The sequence below is a fragment of the Tyto alba genome, unplaced genomic scaffold, assembly GCF_018691265.1.
Source record: "Tyto alba isolate M040663 unplaced genomic scaffold, T.alba_DEE_v4.0 Super-Scaffold_7, whole genome shotgun sequence".
Taxonomy (NCBI): domain Eukaryota; kingdom Metazoa; phylum Chordata; class Aves; order Strigiformes; family Tytonidae; genus Tyto; species Tyto alba.
In genome coordinates this window covers 28,509,234-28,532,671 of record NW_024881328.1, presented here as the reverse complement: position 1 = coordinate 28,532,671, position 23,438 = coordinate 28,509,234, and the positions used below count along the sequence as shown (strand labels likewise).

The 23,438-nt window shown below is 38.2% G+C and overlaps 1 protein-coding gene across 1 annotated transcript in view; it reads left to right on the top strand.

Annotated features, from left to right (window-relative positions):
* Positions 1-23,438, top strand: part of RAPH1 (Ras association (RalGDS/AF-6) and pleckstrin homology domains 1) — a 101,677-nt gene that overhangs the window by 33,823 nt on the left and 44,416 nt on the right. The window contains 3 exon segments of the mRNA XM_042784388.1: positions 3,391-3,510; positions 7,159-7,264; positions 8,142-8,659. Coding sequence (XP_042640322.1) covers positions 3,391-3,510; positions 7,159-7,264; positions 8,142-8,659 — 744 coding nt within the window.

Genomic DNA, 23,438 nt, shown 5'->3' with positions numbered 1-23,438 from the left:
AGTATCCCAGAATGACACTACTTACTTTATTATTCTATTCTGACATACACTTGAACAGAATAGAGGGTGAAGTGTTGAAAAATAACTTGAATCCTGAAATTACTTTGGCACTATACCTGGTATGATCTAAGCAGAAGCAACAGCTACTTAAACTTTGCTACCCTGCAAATACTTTAAGAACGTAAGTGGCTGGCTTTATGGTGTCATACTAGAACAGTTATTCCTTTTACATTTCTTAGATCTAATTTATTTCTAAATGACTCCTTAAAAAAAAAAAAAAAACCACCACCCACAAAACGTAAAACAACAACAACAAAAAACCCCAAACCACCAAAACCAAAAAACAACAAAACATCCACCAACCCCCCAAACCTCCTAACCCTTAAACTTTTGCTGTTTGTCTGTCTTATTGTGAATAAAAATGTCATATTCTTGGAAAGGTGTGATAACTCTCAGTTAGGTAATGATTCGCTAAAGTATGGTGCATGTTTGCTGTGATCAACAACAGTGAGAAAATGGCTGTAAAAAAGAAAATGTCGAGCTTTTTAATTGGAATGTGCACTCTTTGAGTTGTTACTGTTTTGAGTTCTTATGTCGAAAAGTTCAGATACAGGTATCTGAGCATTTTGTCTCTGCCTTAATTTATCAAATCAATCCTTTAATTAACGTCCTTTGGGATATCTCCTTCCAGTAACAGAGCTTGTATTAAGAGAGATCCCTTTTACAGAACTAGCAAGTTAATATTAGCTGTTTGTTTCTTAAGTGAGACACTATCCTCTGTGTGCCTTTTGCAAGCAAACGTTGACAGGCTCATAGGAAATGCAGCTGACGTTAGGAAGCTTGGGTGGGGACTACAGAGAGCTGGCAAATAGTACAGGGTTTAGTGCCAGACTTGCTGACACAACAGTACTTTACTTGTAAAAGTTTTCTTTAGGCTGCTAATTCCGTCTTCAGAGTAACTGGAACTAAAGCAGTGTCTCTGATGCCAAGTTAAAATAGCTAAAGCAACAGTTTAGTGGAAATTGAGAATACTGGTTTCTTTCCACAGCTTAGATCCTCAGAAATATTAGTAAAAAGAACAAGCCTCCTCTCTTAATGAAAGGATGAGTTGTGAACAGTGCCATAGAATGAATGTACTGCAAAACAAGTCCCATCTAACTGTAGAATAAGTGGCAAAAAGAGGGAAAGCTAGCAGTGTAAAGTATCTGTAAATACCAAGCTCTGTCTGTTTTATGTAACAGTTTCCATTTATTTGATTTGCCAGTTCATAGTCATATTTCCTAAGGCGTGCTTTTAATAGCTTCCCTTAGCCTTCAAATAAAAATTCTTTACTTCAAGTGTATCTAAACATTGAGAAATGCCATGTTGTTGAATGCAAACACTGCTACAGCCATTTGACCGTGTCACCTTAAGTATAATGTGTTTTGTCTTGAATTTACAATATTTCTGGTCCTTGTAAAAGCCTAAGGAGTAGTAAAGCAAAGCTTTGAAGGGATGCAAAAGTGGAATCCAGCTTCTGTATGTTTCACAGAAGTTCAGGCAGAGTAGGAGTTGCTGGTTCCCTGCTGTCTCCACTCTTGTATGTGGGAGGGCTTTTAGGTGACATCATGGAGAGAAGCTTTGCAGGGGGGGCATACCTGATTTATAGAATATAAAAAATGGTGCAGTCTGTGGAAGGATGCAGCTCTATTACATAAGCGTACTGGCATTTTGGGGGATTTCAGCACCACTCTTAGATTTTTAGGAAGAGCTTCCTTCCCGTCTCTGGAATGCTTAGATGTACTTAACAGGACTCAAAACAGTGTTGGAAGAAATGAGATTCAGATGGTGAATTTAATCTGTTCAGTGTTTGCTTGGTGCAGTATGCCATGCCAGGATAGCTTTAATATTATTGCCCCTTTTAAGGTAAGCAGCTGCATTGTGCTCTCCCACAAAAGTAAAATCTCAGTAGAAGGCTGAAGCATCTTTGTCTAGACCAACTGGATGGCAGTATCTTCTATCTGTGGAAGGCACTAGCTTCTGCTGACCTCAGAATTGTAGATCACCTCTGAAGTCTCCTGTTCCCCAATTATTTTATCAAGGTAAAGTGAAATATAAGCAATAAATGAAGAGAAGGAAAGGCTATTTTTAGATCATGGAGATTTTTTGCATGAACTGTTGACATATAAATTCGAACCCAGTTTTTCTCTGAGATCACCTTTATCATCTTTTGTAACGTTCTAATCAGTTCAACTCTGCAACACTAGTATCTACCAGACCAAGATTTGTTTTTTCCTGAAAACTAGCATTTAGAAAGTTTGCTTTTAAATCTACGAAATGTAAACTGGTGCTTTCTGAAGGCAGTGTAGCAAATTACTATGTAGTCCATGACTTGACCAAATCAAGCTGTACAGCACACCGTGAATTTTTTGTGTAGCTCTTGCTGGTGATCTGTTCTCATGTCTCTCTGGACTTCTATAGCACATTTCTAGATTTTACTCTTCTGTGGTACCTGATCGCTCCCAAATTGTTGCCTATGTCATTTTCTGCCCCAAGTATGTAAATTTTCATTCTGAACCAGATCGTGGGTTTAGTAGTGTGGATGTACCCAGGAAGGCATTGTATGCCTTAGCTCCATATAAGGTGCTTGGAGAACATGTTTGGGGAAGATAATAGAGGCTTGTTTAACAAAAGTTTAATTTTCTTTGAAGTGATAACAGATAACCTTTGGAGAACATGAAGTCTTTATCTTGGTCACTTAAATTTGTTGAATGAAGGAGGGTCTGATAGCAGTAATGGTGACTCTTCACTTCCAGAGAGGAGTTTCTTTGTTAGGTAAAAATTGTGCACTATCACTGGAGTGATCTGGACAGTGTCCAAGATTTAAACTGTCTCATGGGATGTATTGCTGACATTCTCTGTGGCCTGTTTAAGCATTTCTCTTTACAGATGTGTAGAGTCAGCTATTTGCAGTGCAGTGAAACTGCACTTCCTGTGGGTTGAATGGTGTTGCTTAACTGTGGTCAGCTGAATTCCTTGGACACGAGTTGAATTTTTGTCATGTAAAGTCAGTAGAAGTTGCCAACAACAACTGGTGATGAATGCACGTACAAGGCTAGCATGGAATAATTTCTGACGGTCTATTAAATATTGTAAACTCTGTTCTTAATTTTTTCTGCATGATTCTGACAAAAGTGAGCTTCAAGAATGGCGTTGTAATTATCCGTTGCAGTTTTCACACTAGCTCTTTACTTGTGAGAAGGATAAACTGTGAATGTATGCAATTTTTATAAAGCTTGTGGACAGAAATGTGCTTTGACTTCCGAACACTTTTTCAGAAACTCAGTCGCTGACACCAGTTTTCTGAGACACTGATAAAATTTGACTATCAAACTTTTTTTTTTTTCTCAGATGGAGCAATTATCAGATGAAGAACTTGACCATGGTGCGGAAGAAGATAGTGATAAGGAAGACCAGGATCTGGACAAGATGTTTGGGGCCTGGCTGGGGGAGCTGGACAAACTCACACAGGTTAGGGAGGCTTCAATATTTCTTTATAAGCATTACATGTTTCTTTTCAGTTAGATGCTAACTACTTAGTACTGCCACTTGCAGCAAGGTAGACTAGCATGTGACCAGCTCAGTACTCTTTAGAGATTTCTAAATTTTCTTGTTTTCCCCATCTCAAAGTTGTTAAATGCATTTTTTACAACCCTCTAGTTTGACCTTTCCCAAAGGATGTGATTCCTTTTGACAGCTATGGACTTGGTGTTTTGTTCTCATGTATAGAGAAACACTGACTAGCTGGCTAGAGGTAGGCTGTATCTCCAAACAAATGGATGGACTTTGTCCATCTATGACAGCATTTATTTGTTGCACCTGAACAAAGAAGAAGTTGTGAATGTTGCCACTGATGACATGGTAGGGTGCCCTGATACACCATAAAGGACTCACCATTATTCCGGAGTACTCCTCCTTCATCAGAGAGTCAGCTGATAGGACATATTCTTTTGGCACTTGCTTCCTTCCAGTGCTTTTCCTTTCCTTCACAAGCAGATCTTGCATTTTGCATGGTATGCCAGACTCGTGGGGTGATATAGCAGGCAGTCACAGAGAAATGGCCTGTTTTTTTCAGCAATGTGAATTGGCCCCCCTGAATAATTTATCTCATCTTTTACCTCTTTGTCACATAGACTTCAGCAAAGGTATGATACCTCAAGTCTCAGTAAACTAGAGAAGAGGCAGCTTTTCTCATCTTCATCTTACCCAAAGACTGAAGGAGAATTGAGCTAAACATGCGGCAGCATTTCAAGTTCAGGCTCATCTCTTATCTTCTGGTTAAATCTCTGTCTGCAAGATCTAAATGTAGATAGCACTCTAGGGGAAGATGATTTTTTACTGAACTTGTGCATGCAGGGCAACAAAGAATCCTGCCTTTTGCGATGAATGAAAGATGGTGTGAAATAAAACTATGTTGTAATTCTTGGCTTTTTTTTAACTTCCTATGAAGGATTTTTAATGGTAAGTGGGAGCAGTTTTGAAAGCCATGGGCTCTGTAAATTGCTTTGTGTGATGTTCTTCAGAGGAGCACAACAGGCAATTGATCTTAGACATTTTGTTCTTTGCTCCATTTTTTTTTTTTTCAGGTATAATCAGCCTAGAAATATAAGCATACTTTACTTGGGGCTTGCAGCTACACTGTTGACATACAGTCTTTATGGTGATGTCTCAATTTGTGTGCTGATCCATGCAAAATTCTGAAAACCTACTAACAGATGGTTAAGGGGAGGACCCATGTTACTTGTTTCTCACTTTCATATTGTTGTATAACAGAGTCTGCAACATAGCCTGACAGTTGCCCTTCTGTCTTTTGCAACTAGTGAGAAATTACATTTTCCCCAAAACTTTGAATGACCTCATATGGTTTTGTATAAACAAGTTAATACAGTTACTTGGGTCTCAGTTAGTTTGCTTGGAAAGTGATTGTATCTTGATGCAGCTGTCCCAATAAAGGGGGGTGATTAGAGCTAATGAGCTCCAAAGTGCATTCTCCTGTAGTATCAACATTTATTTGTTTGTTTTTATCAGCTGGACCCTTAAGAGCAGTAGGGCGAAATATTATTTTTTGTCCCTGAGTTCCTTGAACTTTAACTTCCTTTTTAGATTTCCTAAATGTTTATTTTGGGGGGATTGAAAGAAAGACCCAGATTCCTTTCCAGATGGAAGTGCTTCTTATGAGATTTGTGATTGTTAAGATGCCCATGAGATCATTGAATTCACTTTGCCCTCTTTAACTGTTGGTCTAATAAAAGTGTTATAAAATGTAGTCACAAAATTTGCAGCACATTTGAACAGTGTTTGGCACTGATTCTGCTCTAGTTATGCTGCTCTGTGGTACAGGTTAAATGAAGGAAATCTTACCTTGCTTCTCAAGATCATTCAGAGCTAAGCTTTTGGTTCTGTTGCAGCTTTCAGTAGTTTTCCAAACTGTTAGTTTAGCATCATAATGTGTTATGGAGAAAGTGCTCTGATAATAGTGAGATCATATCACATGTTCCTAAGGATGTGAAATAACTTAATAATTATGAAATTCAGTAAACTACATTTTAAATGCTTTTAACCAGAATATATTTGCTTTACAGGAAATTTTTTGTGGCAGTCTATGAGTTCAGTCTGAAGGAATGATCCTTAACTTGCCTATTCTGTCTCCAATTTCACTGCTGCCTCTGGGCTTATAGAGAGATCATAGGATCATAGAATGGTTTGGTTTGGAAGCAACCTTAAAGATCATCCAGTTCTAACCCCACTGCATAGGCAGGGACAGCCTTCGCTAGACCAGGTTGCTCAAAGCCCCGCCCAACCTGGCCTTGAACCCTTCCAGGGATGAGGCATCCACCACCTCTCTGGGCAACCTGTTCCAGGTTTTATTATTATTTTATTTTTTCCAGCTATTCTGTGTGGGACAATATGTAAGCTCTGTCAAAGGTACTAGAGGTAAGGCTTTTTCTACCTGACGGAAGACAGGGCTGCATCACTGGCTCACACTCATTAAGCGATGATTGACTTCCTAATAAAGGTGTTTGGTTTTTTTTTTTTTTGAAGTTCAAGCCAAACTGAGGAGAGAAGAGTTCAGCAAAAATAAATACTAGGGAAAAAAATAGTGCATTTGATTTTTAGCAAAGACTTGAGTAAAGATGTAGAAGATAGAAATAAAAAGCCTACATGAGAAACCTTGTTCCGTTGGAGATAGACGATGCTTTTATTTCAGACAAGCATATCTTCAGGAAAGCTTTATCAGTACAAGCATTGCTTAAATACAAACCATCTGCAAGCCTGTTGAGCCTCAGCGACAGCAAGAGCTAGATTCCCCATGTAACACTTGTCACTCTAAGAGCAACAGCTCCAGACCCTGCTGTGCACCTCTCGGGTCACCAGCTGGATCATAGTGCCCTACTGCTTGCTACTTAAAAAATTCTGGTATTTATTATAATATGTCCATATTAGCCTTCATTACATAATAATTCAATGTATTGGAAAGAAAGATTTTTTTTTTTTTTTTTTTTTTTTTTGTAACTTATATTAGGTTTTCTAAAAAAATTTATCCTGCATAAACTGGCTGGGGTTTGCTTTCACAATTTAACATTTTTTACAGGAAAGGCTCATTGAGAAAAATGTCTGAATTCAGCCAGTTTAAAATCCCTTTTAATAAAACAGAATTCTCCATTGAATGCTTTTGTGTGCTTATGCCATGATTATGCTTATAAACTAATGATGCATTTCTTAAAGAGGGTGCCACAGTTTGAATGTGTTTAGATATTTGTGCAATTCTCTGCAGAGATGTTGTTATGGGTAAGCCAGCTGTCTGTTTCAAAAAGAACTAGTATGTCACACCACTTAAAAATACATTTGAAATATACTTCCATTCTTTTATTCCAGAATGTGGAAACCAGAATGTGTTTAGCATCTTTTCTCTATTGAATATCTGAAGCTAAATCTCTGTGGTATGATGATGTATGTTTTCAGCCTAAAGCCTGAAAGAGATATATATTTTTTTAATATACCAGGAATTTTTGAAAAATTTCTCTTAGAGAATATTAATTTCCATTCATCTTGAAGATTTGCTTGTCCATTTCCTTTTCACACTTCATTCTCCTTTTTTTTTTTTTTGGTCTTTTTCAGAGTTTGGATACAGACAAGCCTATGGCACCAGTGAAGAGATCACCTCTTCGTCAGGAAACCAATCTTGCCAACTTCTCATATCGCTTCTCTATGTACAATTTGAATGGTTTGTTGAATTATTTACCCCCTCAGATACTAGTTTAGGAAAAAATCTGTTCCAGCTATAAATGAGAACATTGTAAAATATAAGAGCATTTAAATATACTTTTAGCTGAAGTGAGAATGTTTTTGCTGAAAGCATTGCTTTCTGATGGCACAGGATTTTGAGTATCCTAAAGCAGTATCTTTTACAGCACCTAGTATCTGAGAGTTGTGGTTTTGTGTTTGTACAGAAATATATGTTCTGGGATCTGGTCTCAGAAAAGAATGAATTGATGTATATCTGTTAAACGAGAAGAAAGAGCATCTTGCTTCATGGGACAGGATATAGGAATATAGCTACAGAATGCTTTCATGTTAAACAAAAATCATGTTTTCCCTTGTCTTAAAATAGCTTCCACTGGTTGTAATACAGGAAGCCTTAATTTAAAGGCCTGAGTACATATAGAGTGTTTTGTGGATTTTTTTAAAGCGGTGTCACATACCTTGCATTGCTTTAGTAGAAATTGCTTAGCAAAACACCTACACTTTTTTTGAAAAGTTGAGGCATGGTATTATACAAATGTATTTTTAGACTCTGTTCACAGGGTAGAAGTTTAAACTTTTCAAATGTAATCTGAACATTCGTAGATTTCTTCTGTTGGCAAATGTATTTAACCTAAATAGCTGTGTGGGTTTTAATTGCTTTTAGACTGGTCAAGAGTAGTAGTACAAATAAATTTCTGCTTAGCAGTGAGCAGAGATTCTGCAATACAAATGGGAAAAGGAAGGTACAGCTTCTTTTGCTCCCTTACCCTAACTGTTAAATTTGATAACACAAAGCATAGAGTTGCACAGACAAATGAAATTACTCTGCACGTACTGAAAACTCTTGTTTGTTGCAGAAGCCCTGAATCAGGGGGAGACGGTGGATTTAGATGCCCTCATGGCTGATCTCTGTTCCATAGAGCAGGAGCTCAGCAGCATTGGGTCTCATTCAGCAAACAATGCTGCAGTGAAACGCCTTGCCGCAGAATCCAAAGCTCAGAAACCACCTGCTAGCCGACCTTCTACTAAGCACAGCAGCATGAAAGGATTATCCTCCTCATCTGGTAAGGCAACTAAACCATCACATGCCAATGTATCTTTGGATGACATCACTGCACAGTTGGAGAAGGCCTCTTTGAGTATGGATGAAGCAGCCCAACAGTCTGTTGCAGAAGACACCAAACCAGTAGTTACTGCTCAGCACAGGAGGACAGCATCTGCTGGCACAGTGAGTGATGCTGAGGTGCGCTCAATCAGTAACTCCTCCCGTTCCAGCATAACCTCTGCAGCTTCCAGCATGGACTCCTTGGATATCGATAAGGTGACAAGACCTCAGGAACTGGACTTGACATCACAAGGACAACCAGTCACTGAGGTAGTGTCATTAATTCAAGATCTTGTTTCGTTTTGTTTTTTTCTTCAAACTATTCATTTTTGTTTTGTTTGCAAGGAATCTTTTTAAAGAATGTGTACTTTTTTTTTTTAAAGGGCTTTCCCCATATCTTCCTCCTCCTAAGCCAGTAATGGATTATAATGTTTTATAGTTAATGTTTTATAATAAGTGAATCCCATATATTGCTTTTAATTTAAATCTGAGGAGTGCACAGCTGTGGAAAAAAGTATAACTGACAAGACTGCATTCCTGTTACAGTATACTTAATACCTGAAATGCATGGAGCAATTTATGAATGCCTGTCTGGAGATATACTATATCAGTAATTTGCTGCTACTTAATATTCCTGTTTAATGTATGACAGGGAGAAATCTTTGAAGTAATTCACAACACAGAAAAACAACTGGGCTGGGATACAGCAGTAGCAGATGTTCATTTGGGATTTTGGTGACTCGGTGTTGCTTAATCAGAGAGGAAACTTCAGTAACTTTCCAGTTTGGGGAACACTGAATGTGCTGGTGACTCGTGTGAGGAAATGTTCCAGTGAATTTAGAGAACTTAAACTAGAAGCTGTCTTGTAGAAATATATTCTGAAACACAAATCTAGCCTGTTCAGAAGTCAGTTGTACTAATATGCATGTTCTCTTTAATGGGAGAAAACTGGAACAAGTTGAGTTTATTCTAATCAATAATTAACACTAATTTGGATGAGCTGTGCTGAAAGCATGCCTCTACCCATCTGCAGGAAAAGTTTATCTAATGTAAAGTGAATGATGCAAACTTCTCTGCCTAATGATCAACTCATCAAGGTCACACTTAGATGTAAAACATTATTTGAAATGGTGAGAAATGAATGAGTGACAGTTGTGGTAAACTTTTTTTTTGTATAGAAGTCGGTGTTCAGTATATTGTTATTGGAGATTCATATTGAGTGAAGCAAAACAGAGGTAGCTAAAAATGTGTCCCTTTCTCTTTGGAAAGTTAAAATGCAAACCTTTGCATTATTGCTGTAGGCCTAAGTATGTTGGAGCCAGCCCATGACAATCATTAATTATATTGTTGTTTGTTTGTCAATTATTTTCTTTCTGTGGTATGACAAGGCCTATTTTTGTTTTTTTTTGTTTTTTTTTTTTTGGATCCGTTATTCATGCTGATATTGGGGCTTTTTTGTAATGTAGAAAGGTAGGCAATATTGCATTTTTGTCTCTCCTCAGTCTAAAATTATGATTTGCTTGAATTAATTGCTTCTGTAATTTGCATAGCACAAGAAAAACTTGAATTCCGCATTTCTTAGTGTTTAAAAATGCAGGATGTTTTCTGCAGTTCATTTTGCAGGTCTCCTAGATCTCAGCCTCTCTTACTTGAAGAGCGGTATGCTTGAGGCATTAGTAAAATTGCCCTTCTTGTCTCCCAGATTGTTCAGTTCTTCATGGCATGAGTAATCAACAAATCACCTGCTGCACTTAAAATGGAATGTTGGTGAATCAAGAGACAGTTGCTTTGTCTTCATGGGATGGTAATCTATATTGCTGCAAGTGTTGCAGTTGCTTTCTGAGCAATTAGCCACTGACTGCAAGGATCAAAATCACCCCCAAAAGCATTTCTCACAGACATGTGAGAGCTGCCTTTGTAAACCCAGTGATTGCTTCTCATAAGAATGTGGCTATTGTTTCTCTGCCCAGATAAGTTGATAAGAATGATTCCTTTGAAGGAGGTAACCAGAAAGTATTGGTAATTTGAGAGCCAAATTCTGCTCTCCTCTTGAGAGCAGAAACCTCTACACTCATTAACAGTGCTGCTTTGTTTTAGCTCTATCTGTTCTTTTTAATTTCAATAGCCTGAGGAAGGTGTTCAATTCAGACGTTTTCCCTAAGTTACGGAACTGGTATTCAGCTATTCAGTATTAAAACTGTTATGTGATGGGGTGGGACTTTTTACTGTGAAGCAACTTTTTTTTCTTACAACTGGTGAATGGAAATGGGGAAAATGACATTTATTTGGATTTTGTGATGGATTCAGTGATGGTGGTTTTTAAATTAAATTCACCTTATAAATGAGCAGAAACCCAAGGACTCTTTGGTAGAATCATTGGATACCAACAAAGGAGTTGTATTTCCTTTTTCGTTAACTAGTGCCTGAAAACTACTGTTTAGGGGTTTATTAATCTTCGTGGCTAGGTTGTGAACCAAAACACCTTCTCCCTAGTAGGGCTGAGTTCTGCTCTCCCACCCACACAGTTGACTCGATGGTGCTATTTCTAATAGATGACATCTATTAGATGTCTGGGGGTGTAGTCTTTGAAGACGATCTAGTGCCCCTGTAGGAAAAAAACACTGATTTTTTTTTTTTTTTTTTTGAATGCAGAAAGTGAGAGAGGCTGTTACTTCACAGCCATAGCAGATCTGTTTTGAGATTTGTTCTCACATAGTGCTTCATGTTAGCTCTTTTCTTTTTGTCTGTCTTCCTTGAGACCATCTGTAGTTGAGCTGACCTTTAAAATTTTTCTTTGCTGCTATGGCTCTTACAAAAGAGGTCACTGACTTGGCAGCTCTGCCCTTTTGACCGATTCTTTCTGTTCTCTCTAGGCAGTATAGGTAGTTTAAAAAGTCATAATTTCTTCCGCAACTTAATGTTATCCTCTTCCTCTTGTGATTCCAATAAAACTAAGTGAAACAGGAGACTGTTTTGATAGGAGGAAATGTTTGTCTGAAAAAGGAAATTAAGCTTTACAGTTATTAACTTCAGTATTCTATCTTAGAAAAATAATTCTGCTGTCTATTTAAGAGCTCTCTGACTTGGAAATGTAGCTCCTATAAAAGAGCTGCCATGCACTGTGGCCCACTGAAGGTATGTATAGTCTAGGATATTTTCTGACTGATAATAGTGACAAATGTTATGGAAAGAGGCTGCAGTTCTGCAACCACCAAAAATGGGAGGATATGACTTCCCTTTCCTCTCTTCCATCTGTCTTTCTGTCTGTCCTTTCTTCTCCAAAGCTCTTTCTTACACTTTCTCATCTCCTCCCATGTGCCAGCTTTGCACTTATTGATACTTAACACAACAAAACTTACCACTTTTATTCTGAGGCTCACTCTGAGTTATTTGGGTGAATTACATAAGCGAGCAGGAATATACCAATTGGTGGTAATGGATTATTCCAAACTTTTAGCCTGAGCAATTGGACAGGCACCTTAGTGTCTTGGTCATCTTCTTCCTTCTAGCAGTCTGTGCTGTAGGAACCTCCTGGGGTTGAAGATACATCGGTGTCATGACAGATGATAACTCTCAGTGGTCCTAATGTCCAGGACCATCCTCCTTGTTCTTATTCTGAATTTGTTTCTATACCACTTTCAGGAGAGTTAACTGGAATTCCCTGGATTGTCTAAAGCAGTGGTTTTATTAGTTGTCATCATGATTTGTTTAATTTTCTCACTTTCATAACAATTCTTAACACTTATCTCTTTGGACACTGTGAACATTAATGTCTTCAAAGAGTATTGCTTTGTAGTCTTGAGATCTTGGTACTAAGTTTTGTCTGCACTTACATTCTTGTCTTCAGTCTCCTCTAAGCATTGCTGAAACAGAAAAGGTGTTTCTACCCCACCCTGCCCTCCCTCACCCCCCTCCAGTAATTTTTTGCTAAATTGAAATTTGTCTTTCACAAAATATTTCCCAAATCTTTGCTTAAACAGTATTCTTCCTTAAATTGGTAGGTCATGTTTTGTTTTTTGTGCTTTTAGTTGTGTCATGAGTGACATACACTTTAAATCTTGGTTTCTGTATGTGGGATACTTTGCTTGAATATAGACTGAAGAAATGATGTAATATCATGAATTAAAGGTAGAGGAAGTGACGACTATATGACTAACTTGTCCCTTCTACCCACCCATATTATCTTTTTTCTTCTTCATTCGGTCCCTATGCTACCAAGAAATTGTCTCTATTTTCAGTGAGCCTGTGCCTAGAGCAACAGGAGAGAAACTAGTGGGGAGAGAATAGAGAACTATGGTGATCATGCTTATGTAGCTAGTTATGTCTGCTTGGTGAAAGGGTCCATTCATGGACAGTCATTGTTACTGTTCTGTATATACTCAGTTAAAAGGTTACAGATATGTTTGAAGTCTGCCATCTGGTCTGGCACAGTACAATATTATACCCCTCCCCCTCAACATGATGGAATTCTTTATGTCTGTAACCCAGTTTGCACAGCTGAGAGATCCTGACTTACATACAAAGATAATGCATAATTTAGCAGTTGGTAATGCTACATGATTTTGGTTTTTTAGCTTATACTTACTATTGTAGTTTTAGACTTGATGTATATGAGGTGATAAACGTGACAGGGGACATTAAAGCTACAGGTTCTCTGCTTGACTTTGCAGAGAAGTCAGCAGTATAGAGTGAACATCAGTGTTTCTTTCGAGGAAAACAAGGGATGTGTTGGGGTCTGACATTCAGTAATGGTTGTAATGTAAGCTAAGCACACACAGACAAACCTGTATTGGCTAATAACTCCCATGAGATAAAGTGGGAAACTTGAAATGTGCATAAGGAAAGACAAAGTTTGTGTTCCATAGCCGTTTTGCCTTAGTTCTTTGTGGTGGGTTGACCCTGGCTGGATGCCGGGTGCCCATCAAAGATGCTCTGTCACTCCCCTCCTCAGCTGGACAGGGGAGAGAAAATATAATGAAAGGCTCATTGGTCAAGGTAAGGACAGGGAGAGATCACTCAGCAATTACTGTCATGGGCCAAACAGACTTGACTTGGGGAAATGAGCTTCATTTATTACTAATCAAATCACAGCAGGGTAATGAGAAATAAAAACTAAATCTTAAAAACACCCTCCCACCACCCGTCCCTTCTTCCTAGGCTTAACTTTACTCCTGAGTTCTCTACCTCCTTCCCCCCAAGCAGTGCAGGGGGGCAGGGGACGGTGGTTGCAGTCAGTTGTTTTTGCTGTTCCTTCCTCCTCAGGGGGAGGAGTCCTCATGCTCTTCCCCTGCTCCAGCATGGGCTCCCTTCCATGAGAGAGAGTCTTCTGTGAACTTCTCCAACATGGGTCCTTCCCACAGGCTGCATTTCTTCAGGGTCACAAGTCCTGCCAGCAAACCCGTTCCAGTGTGGGCTCCTCTCTCTGCAGGGCCACAGGTCCTGCCAGGAGCCTGCTCCAGTGCGGGTTCTCCTCAGGGTCACAGCCTCCTTCGGGCATCCACCTGCTCCAGTGTGGGGTCCTCCACGGGCTGCAGGTGGGTATCTGTTGTGGTTTGAGCCTGGTAGGCAAACCACCGCAGCTGGTCACCCTCCCTTCCCCCTCCCCACCTGGGAATGGGGGTGGGAATTAGAGGGGTGAAGGGACACTCGCAGGCTGAGTTGGAACAGTTTAATAATGGCAGTAAAATGAGAACAATGATGATGATAGGAAAAAAAGGAAATACATAAACAGGCAATGCACGATACAATTGCTCACCACCCGCTGACCAATCCCCAGCCCGTTCCCGGTCAGCGACCCCGAGATACCAAGATCCCACAATCGCAACCCTGGAAGCGAGAGAGCTCCTTCCCAACCACCCCTCCTCTATACAGTGAGCATGACGCTCCATGTTATGGAATATTTCACTGGCCATTTAGGGTCTCGTGCTCTGTCCGTGCTCCCTCCCTGCTCCCTGTGCCCTTGCGCACGGGCAGGACGTGGGGAGTCAGAGAGTCCTTGAAGTCTCGGTAGCAGCTGAAAACATCAGTGTGCTATCAGCATTCTTCTCATACCAAACCCAAAGCTAAATCCAAAACACAGCACTCATCTAGTCCCTGAAAAGGAATATTAACTCTATTTCAGCCCAAACCAGGACAGTATCTGCTCCACTGTGGACCTCTATGAGCTGCAGGGGCACAGCCTGCCTCACCATGGTCTTCACCAGAGGCTGCAGGGGAATCCCTGCTCTGGCACCTGGAGCACCTCCTCCCCCTCCTTTGCTGACCTTGGTGTCCACAGACTTGTTTCTCTCACGTATTCTCATTCCTCTCTTCTGGCAGAAACTGCTGTTGCACAGCAACTCTTCCCCTTCTTAAATATGTTATCCCAGAGGTGCTGCCACCATCACTGGGCTCGGTCTTGGCCAGCAGTGGGTTTGTCTTGGAGCCAGCTGGCGTTGGCTCCAGTGGTCATGGGGGAAGCTTCCAGCAGCTTCTTACAGAATCCACCACTGTATACCCCACGTGCAAACTGAATATGTTCTTATATGAACATGTTGTCACTAAAATAATATTTGCTCTGAAGTGGCATAACATAGAAGCTTTTTTACTCATTAAAGATTATTGTAGGTCCTGTTTTATGTGTGATTGATAAATGTTACATTGAATGAAAATGCAGTTAACTCTTTCTGTATGCAGAGAAATCCACTCATATAGTCTTTGGTAAGCAACAGTGTCTTAAAATAGTTGGATTGCTGAACCTCACATATTATTTGTAGGTGATTTAAAGAACAGTTGTGGTCTATTTTAGCTGTTGGAAGAATAGAGCTTTATTGGCTCCTGTATTTTGGGAGCTTAAGGTTTGAAGTTTTCCTTATGTTCCATGTTTTGTGTGCTTAACAGATGCAAAGGATGTTAGTCTCCAATTTGTAAGAGTAGTCACAGATACTCAACAAGCAAGGCATGACAGGCACTTGTTTTGTGTTCTTCTATAGCTCTTAAAAAAAAAAGTAATTTCATTTTCTGCCAGATGTATTATGTACTAAGTTTTGTACACAAAGTGTATTCTGGAGTGTTTCCAGTTATCCTTTTCATAAATTGAAAATAGTCAATAGAAAGACTTAATTTGAAACACAATTAGACCATTTCTTCCTCCTTCTTTGTTTCCAATTATTAGTCACAAAGGGTTTTTTTAATAGGTCAACAGTAAAGTAAAACTTTACGTATCTATCGTCTTGAAGCATTGCTTCGGCTTCCAGTTTTGTTGGCATAAGAATTGTGAGCTGTCCAGTTTTCAAATGTCTTCAAAATACATGTAAAATGACTCTTTGCTTGCCAGATCTTTGGAGGCTTTAAAAACATCCTCTGAAATAAATATATCATTTTATGAAATATAAACAATATTTATGTATTTTGACAATCAAATGTGCTTGGTTATTCATGATGAAGTTTGTGCGTGACAATAAAACTGTTTCTGTCATATGATGCACTAGAACCCAAAGATTACTAATAAACTCGTCTCAATGCCTACAAAACCATCACCTAAACATTTTTTCCCATTATACTTATGGAATCTGCAAAGCAAATAATGGAATTTTTTTTTTTTTGTAATAATTTTGAATTGGAATCCAAGGAAGACATTCTTAAAGTTTAAATTACTGCACATATATGGAATGGTAGGTTTTAAAAATTGGGATATATAGACTTAAAATAAGTGAAAGGGAAATGACAACCTAAACATTATCCTTGTATTGGTAAATCTTGATTCTCCAATCAGTGTATCAGACTTATTTCATAGCCATGAATTTAAAATTTACCCTGTAACTTTTTTCCACATAAGAGTTCACTAATTAAAGTGTATCAGGAACTGTAAAACATGTAAGAATATATTTATCTTCTGAGACTGAGATAAGTTGACTCACAGGCATACTGATGAATAAGCTGGAGGGGACAGGAACACTGACAGTGTGATATGTGTCTTGTTTGACACTGCTGACTGGCAAAGCTGATATCAATTCAAAAATTACAGTTATGGTATGTTTTGTTACCTTAAGTATGAGCACTAAAGTCATTGTTTATGGTTAAATGCTATTCTTTCTGGTTCTGTGAAGTTGGAATCTTTTGTGGACAAGCAGCTGAATATCTCGAACTCTGCTATCCCAAATGCATTTATCTGCAATGAAAACAGCTTCTTCAGAAGCTTTCCTGGTAGCTCTTTGCACGTGGCAGTAGTGAGATGACTGTCTCTAGCAAAGTCATACTATGTCAGTTAGAATTTGCCTGTGGTGCGCTTGGCGTTTATTCCATTGTGTTCTTCAGGAGACACCAAACACTTGATCGTTTCTATTCTCCATTTAAGATGAATGCACACAGTTCAAGGTTCATCAGCCTTCGCTTTACAGTTGCAGTAGGCAATTGCCTATTACAAGAAAAGAATGTGCACTGGTGGCAGTGATAGTGAGCTGAGCTGGTACCCTCTTAGAATGGTTAGACTTCTGTGTGTGTATGTACATATGCTGTTTTGATTACTAATGCTAACAGTAGAGCAGCTGTTTTGCTGATGGAAGCTGTCTGCAGTCCAGTGACCTCTTTCATGCTTTTAGCTTCCCCTCCTGCCTCTTTACATGCATCGATTAGAGAAGTTGCCATCACAGACTTCATCAGTTGTAGAAGACAGTTTGAATTGGGTGCTGTGTAAATAACCACATTTAAAAATAAATCTCGCAGCTTTCATGCTGGTTCCACAAGCGCTTCACAAAAATACTTGTGTTTGTGATAGTTTATTGAGAAAAAATTATATCATTGATACAGACGAGCTAAGAAAATGGTTGCTTCGAGGTTAGAACTCTTACTAGATTTGTCTGCAAGAGACAAAATACCATAGATCAATGCCCAAGTAAATCTAGGCAGAATTTTCTTGGAAGAAGTAGTCTTGGACCGAGCCGCTAGACCTGAGTTGAGAAATGAGAATTCTTGCCTTATGTTACCCGATTTTGTTAAAGGCACTGCAGGGAATTGTATGGTTTGGTTGCAGTTTTCAGTGAAGATATCACTCTACAAGTTGTGATTAATTAATGGAGCTTTTAAAACAGCCAATTTCTTTGTAGATACAACAGTTCACTTAAAATCAAGACAAATTCTTTTACTTTTTCGGCAATGTCTAATTAGATTAGGGAAGAGAACTACTGCATCTGTAGGAAATTAGCAACAGATTACTTGTTTGTCCTTCAGGTTGCCAAAAATAAAATTTGGAACAGATTACAGAAATTAAGAACACAGCAGCCAATTGTGGAACATTAAACTCTTCAGAGGAGAAAAGAATTTATGCAGTTTTCTTCAGCTGCATGTATTTCTAACTTATAGAATGCAAACTAGGATTTGTCAGGTTTGTAAAGGAGTTTGAACCCATAAAATGAGACTTCATGTTCTGAAGAAACAACCAAGAAATTGGCCTTTCAGCTGTGTTGGTTTTGAGCATGCTGGTTAGTGTTTAGTCTGTTGTACTATAATAAAAGTTGTCTGCAAAACAAAGAAGAGTCTTCATTTGTGCATACCCATGCTCTTCTAGTGATTGATCTTTGCATGATTTGATGTCTTCCATCTTTTTTTAGGACTGATTCATAGTTCAGAAGTCAACAGACATATAAGCACATGTTACTTGATACAGTTACTACTTGGTGTAAAAGTCAGCAGATTCAACCAAACCAAATTAAAGCTCTGTGTACTTTTATTCCTTAGGTTTTTTAGCTGCTTTGTTGTCTTGTTTTCTGTGTGGCAGATAGAGCCCTTCACTGGCTGAAGTATCTGATATTCTTTCTCTAATACAGGAATTATTCTTACTAAAGTTTGGGTGTTTTTTTTTTTTTGTTTTTCCTACCTTCTTTCAGTCTTCCACTTAATGCATCTCTTTTTGGACAGATCAGACAACCATTTTCCATGAAATTATACTCCATGTTTCGTGGTTTGTTTGTTTGGGTTTTTTTTGTTTGTTTGGTTTTTGTTTGTTTGTTTGCTTGTTTTTTTGTTTGGTTTTTTTTTTTTTTTTTTGTGTTGTGGGGTATTTTTTTGTATGTTGTTTTTTTTCCTTTTGGGAAAATTCCACTGCTTTAAACCTCTTCAAGGCAGACAAACTTTATTTGGGATTTCATGTTTGGTTTATGCTAATTTAGGTCCATGCTACTGCTGAATTGGGTAGTCTTGCCCCATCTTGCATTGGCACTAGTGTTTGTGCAGCTGCCTAGAGGTTTGGATCAGCTTGTCTCCCTGAGAAACAAACCTTCTGAATTAGTTGTTCATTGATCCACTGGACCACATGGTCAAAATCACTGCTGTCCACACAGAAGAGACATGAGAGCACATGGTTGGGGGGAAGGTCAGAACTGCCTCTTTCTTGTGGCAGTAGTAGTCATAAATTTCTTAAAACCAGTAGTGAAATGAGGCTTGAACTGAAATGCTTACTAGCTTTTGCAGTCCTTTCTGTCTTTGTGTCCTGAGAAACTTGTGTTCAACAGGGAAGCGTCACAACCTGACCTGGGAGATGCATGGACTACTGAATAGTGCATCTCATCCACGTGGTGCAGCAGTTTCTTAATTTGAAATGTCCACAGATGTGTTTCTTAAACTGCAGTGAATTGCAATAGGTTTAGATTGCAGCTATCAGAATTGGCATGAAGTTATAAGTGTCCTTACTAGTTCAGAAATAGCTGCTGTAAATTTTATTTTTTTTTTTTTTTTTTTTTAGTCCTGATGGGGTTTTGGTTTTTTGTTTGTTTATGATTTTTATGGTGTGTTTGGGGGGTTTTCTGTTTTGGTTGGGGGAGTGTTTTTGTTGCTTTGGTTTTTGGCATTGTTTTTTTTAAAGTTGCTAAGTTGAACACTTAGAGTTAGGAAATTCCAGTTGCCTGCAGTGAAATGGAGTTGCATGAGTTCCAGGAGGAGGGTTGGCCACTTGAGAGCACAGAGTAATAGCTCAAGATTCTCACTTGCTATGTCTGGCTCCAGTATGCGCTGCAGCAGCCACGCATTGCAATTTAAAGGCTGCTGTACTTTCCCACCATGGACCCAAGCATTCTCAAACTTGGCCATTCTTTTGTTCAAGGTTAGTAGTGTGCAGTCCAGTTGAAAAGCTGGGTAGGACTCCAAGAGGGCGCAGCCTTGAATTTTTTTCATTGTGATGCTCCAGACTTCACTGAGACTTTATGGACTACAATTTTAATTCTAAAGGCTTATGCTCAGATGCATTTGCGTAACTTCCCACAGGACAGCACAAAACAAGTCTTTGAAGATGCCCCTGCCAATAATATATTTCATGGTCTGACATGCAGAGGTCTTTAGGAACATCTGTATTTTAAATGAGATGCAGCTTCCTTTCCTCTGAAATAGTTCATTTAATGTAAATGACTAGTAATCATCCTATAACAGTAACCCATCATGGCAAATTTCTGTCTTAGTGGTTATAGGTTGGCAACATTTTTTATAAGTGACTGAAACACATCTTGTACCTGGAAGTATCAGGCGGCTCAGTTATCTAATGCTGCTGCTTCAGTTTCTAAGTGTCTATTTTCACTTTCTGAGGCTTTGATAAAAATAAACTGTAACTCCTTTTGCATCTGTCAAACCTTAACTGTGTAACTCTGTTACCAGAATTAATATGCCTGAAACAAATACTTCTGTACCTTTGAGGGAAAAGGAGCAAGCACTGGATGACGCACTGGAAATCTTATGCACTCTACTTTTTAGTAGTATAATACTCAATTTTTGATCCCTTAACAACTTCACATTAAGAAGCTTGTCACTGTCATGATCATTTTGACCCAAGCCACAAATGTCTGTGTGGTTTTTTTCTTTCTGTTACTGAAGATTATGGAAATACAGAAATATTTTCTCTTCTTTTAAAATGAATTACAGTATGAGAGCACTGAGATCTAAAATAGTACAACCAACTGGAAATAAGGATAAATCTCTATTAAATGGACATTCTTCTTAAAGGTACTTAGTAACTGTCAGCAGAGTGTGTTATGTTATTTACTAGTGTGGAGGAACTGACATGGGAAGCTGATAAGCTTGTGTAAAGTGACAGTATGTTTTTTTTTTTTTCTGTTTGTAGTGTTTAGAGGATTTAACTCTGTTGTTGGCTTAGTGAGCAAGTGGTTGTGCAAAGAGAATGTTACTTGGGTTTATTTTCTGAATTGTTTCAGTATAGGTAGAAAAAAATGTATTGTGTGTGCCTGCAGATGTTTTACTGCAGTGCTTTTATCTGAGATTACTGACTGTTTCCCCTCTTGGGGTGGTCAAGAACATACTTGTATCAAGTCTCCTTCTCCCTTACTATAGGAGACAGCCTGAATCTTGTCTTCAAGTTATTGATCATTTGTCCATAAGAAATTTGGAGGAGGGATACTGCAACTTCTTAATCTAGTTTTGTTGCTTTTGCTTGAGTTAATTGTCATCACTGTTTCTTTCTTCCCTCTTCAGAGTGGTAATAAAGCCTTTCTTTCTTGTCTCTTCCTTTCCCCTCTTCCCCTTTTTCATTCTTCCCTCCCCATCAGTTTAATTTATTAGTATCCCAACAGGGCAGTAAAGTAACCATGTATATCATTACAGTCAAGCTTTTTAGTCTTCCTTAAGTTGATCATTGCCAATTTTCTAGTTGTTAATTGGGTAAGGCTACTTAAAATAAACTTTTTTTTTTTTTTTTTTTCTGAAACATGATTGTTCTTGGTAGTCATAGAAAATGGAATCATCAAATCATTTAGGTTGGAAAAGACCTTTAAGATCATTGAGTCCATGTCCCTCAGTGCTATATCTATGTGTGTCTTAAATACCTCCTGGAATGGTGACTCCGCTTGACAACTCTTTTGGTGAAGAATTTTCTCCTACTATCCAATCAAAACTTGAATGGTGCAACTTGAGGCCATTTCCTCTTGTCTTGTTGCTTCTTGCTTGGGAGAAGATACTGACATCCACCTCACTACAACCTTCTGTCAGGTGGCTGTAGAGAGCGATAAGGTCTCCCTTGAACCCCCTTTTCTCCAGGCTAAAAAACCCCAATTGCAAAGGAAAGCAGAAAATGGATTCTTTTTTTAAATTAGATAGTCATAATTTTATACTGTGTGCTCTTATACATTCCATATGAATAGATAATCTCAAAGAGTTTGCAAAGAAAAATTTCAGTTCTCCTTTTCTATCTTTGTCTCCCTTTGGGACAAAATTGCAGAAATTATGTTTAAACTGTTTTTAATTCTCAAGTTCCATTTTGAAAATAGTGGATTCTAATTCTTTAATCTGGAGTTTAAAGCATACGATGTAGTTGAAAGTTATAGTAGTTATCTTTTCAAAAAAGTTTTCCAAGTGTATAGTGCTCTGTTGGCTTACTCAGTTACCCTCATTTTAGTTTGTTTCTTAGAGGTGGAATGAAGCTTTTGAAAAAGATTTTTGTAGTGTTTCTCAACTGTCATATTATATCCAGAATAGTGGCACAAGAGTGCCACCAGCTGGTTTAATTAAATGTGTGTGTTAAAGTTAAATCGTTAGTTTTGCAAGAAAAGTGGCAAAATATTTATGTACACAAGTCCTCAGTGTCTTGTAATTTTTTTCTTTAGTGTACTGAGGCAAGTTATTGTACATACTTTGAGTGAATTATGTCTTTGAACCTACAGATAATATCTAACCAGAAATTAGGGTTTTTTAACTTATTTAAGATAGTGGAACAATAAGATAACACCTTAAAAGATTGCCAGGTCATCTTTTTCTTATACTTCCCACACAGTTTTTGTTTATTGTTTGTAAATTGACAGTGTAAAGAACAGACTTAGCACCTTTCATGCTGTATTGTACTGTTTTTAAACCCTGCATTTATGTATTCTGAGCCTTTAACTTAAAATTAGAGGAATTAGATACAGCTGTGTCTCTTAGCAATGAGATTGAATCTTTCTAAATTTGTCCTACTTCTGTACTAAGTGATAATCAGGTGTGTAACAGGATGGATCAGTGATTATTATGAACATGATTGTCATAGTTTTGTGAAGTTGTGCAAGTAGAACTGAAGAAATGAGGCACTGTATGAGCATGTTACCTGTGAACTGTGGCCTGCTACAGTTGCGAGATGGGCTACACAGCCTGCATCCTTCAGAACCTAGCTAGGCAGCTTGTTTGTTGCTTCTTCTAAAGGGATCTTAACTGACGGTTGGATTTTAAGTAGTAATTGTTTTTTTGTTTTGTTTTTGTTTTTGTTTTTTTTTAAATTCTAATATGTTCAGCAATTCAGTGTTATCTTAGTAATAATTTCAGATTTGGCGGGGTTGAGGTTCTTTTTGTGTTCTTCTTTGTTTGAAAGTGGCTTTCAACTGAAGACCTCAGAACCTCAGGAATTAAAAAAAAACATTGAATTTTTTGAAAGGAAATTAGAAAATCTTGAGCTTTTGGCCATGTAGAGGATTACGTGTTGTTTTGTATAAGGCAACCAGTTATGTTCTGAAAATCTGAAAGGTATTTTCATTTTCCTGGTAGTCCATCTGTTCTATCATGTTTAACAAACATGTTTTGTAGCTGTAGGGTTTGGTGTTGAGTATAAAAATGTTTCAGCATTGAACAAGCTTTCTGGCATAAGCACCTACTTTGTATTTACGAGTATTGTGTTGAGTTCTCTGAAAACACTGAAATGCAATATTCAACAGCTGGTCCATGAACTTCTGGTATTTAGGCCTGAAGATAATGGATGTTACATTCCTGTCTTCAAAGAAAGGATATAGGAAATCTTTGAAGTCAAAAACATAATTTGGAACATGACTATATTCCATGTTTTTATAAACATCAAGGCTAGCTGCCTTTGCTGAATGAACTACACATAAAAACTATTTAAAGTGCTGTCCTAACAGCATCTAGAACTTCTAAATGTTAATTTTACTCAAATCTAGTTTTCTGTATTATGATTATCCATACCAGCTAAAGTTCATCACGGAGACATTTGTAGGCTTTTGTATGTGCTTTTTTGGTAGCTCTAATATTTGGATCATCACACCCCATTTTTTAATGTAAAAATGTTCCTGTACTTTATATTTTTGTGCACAGCTGT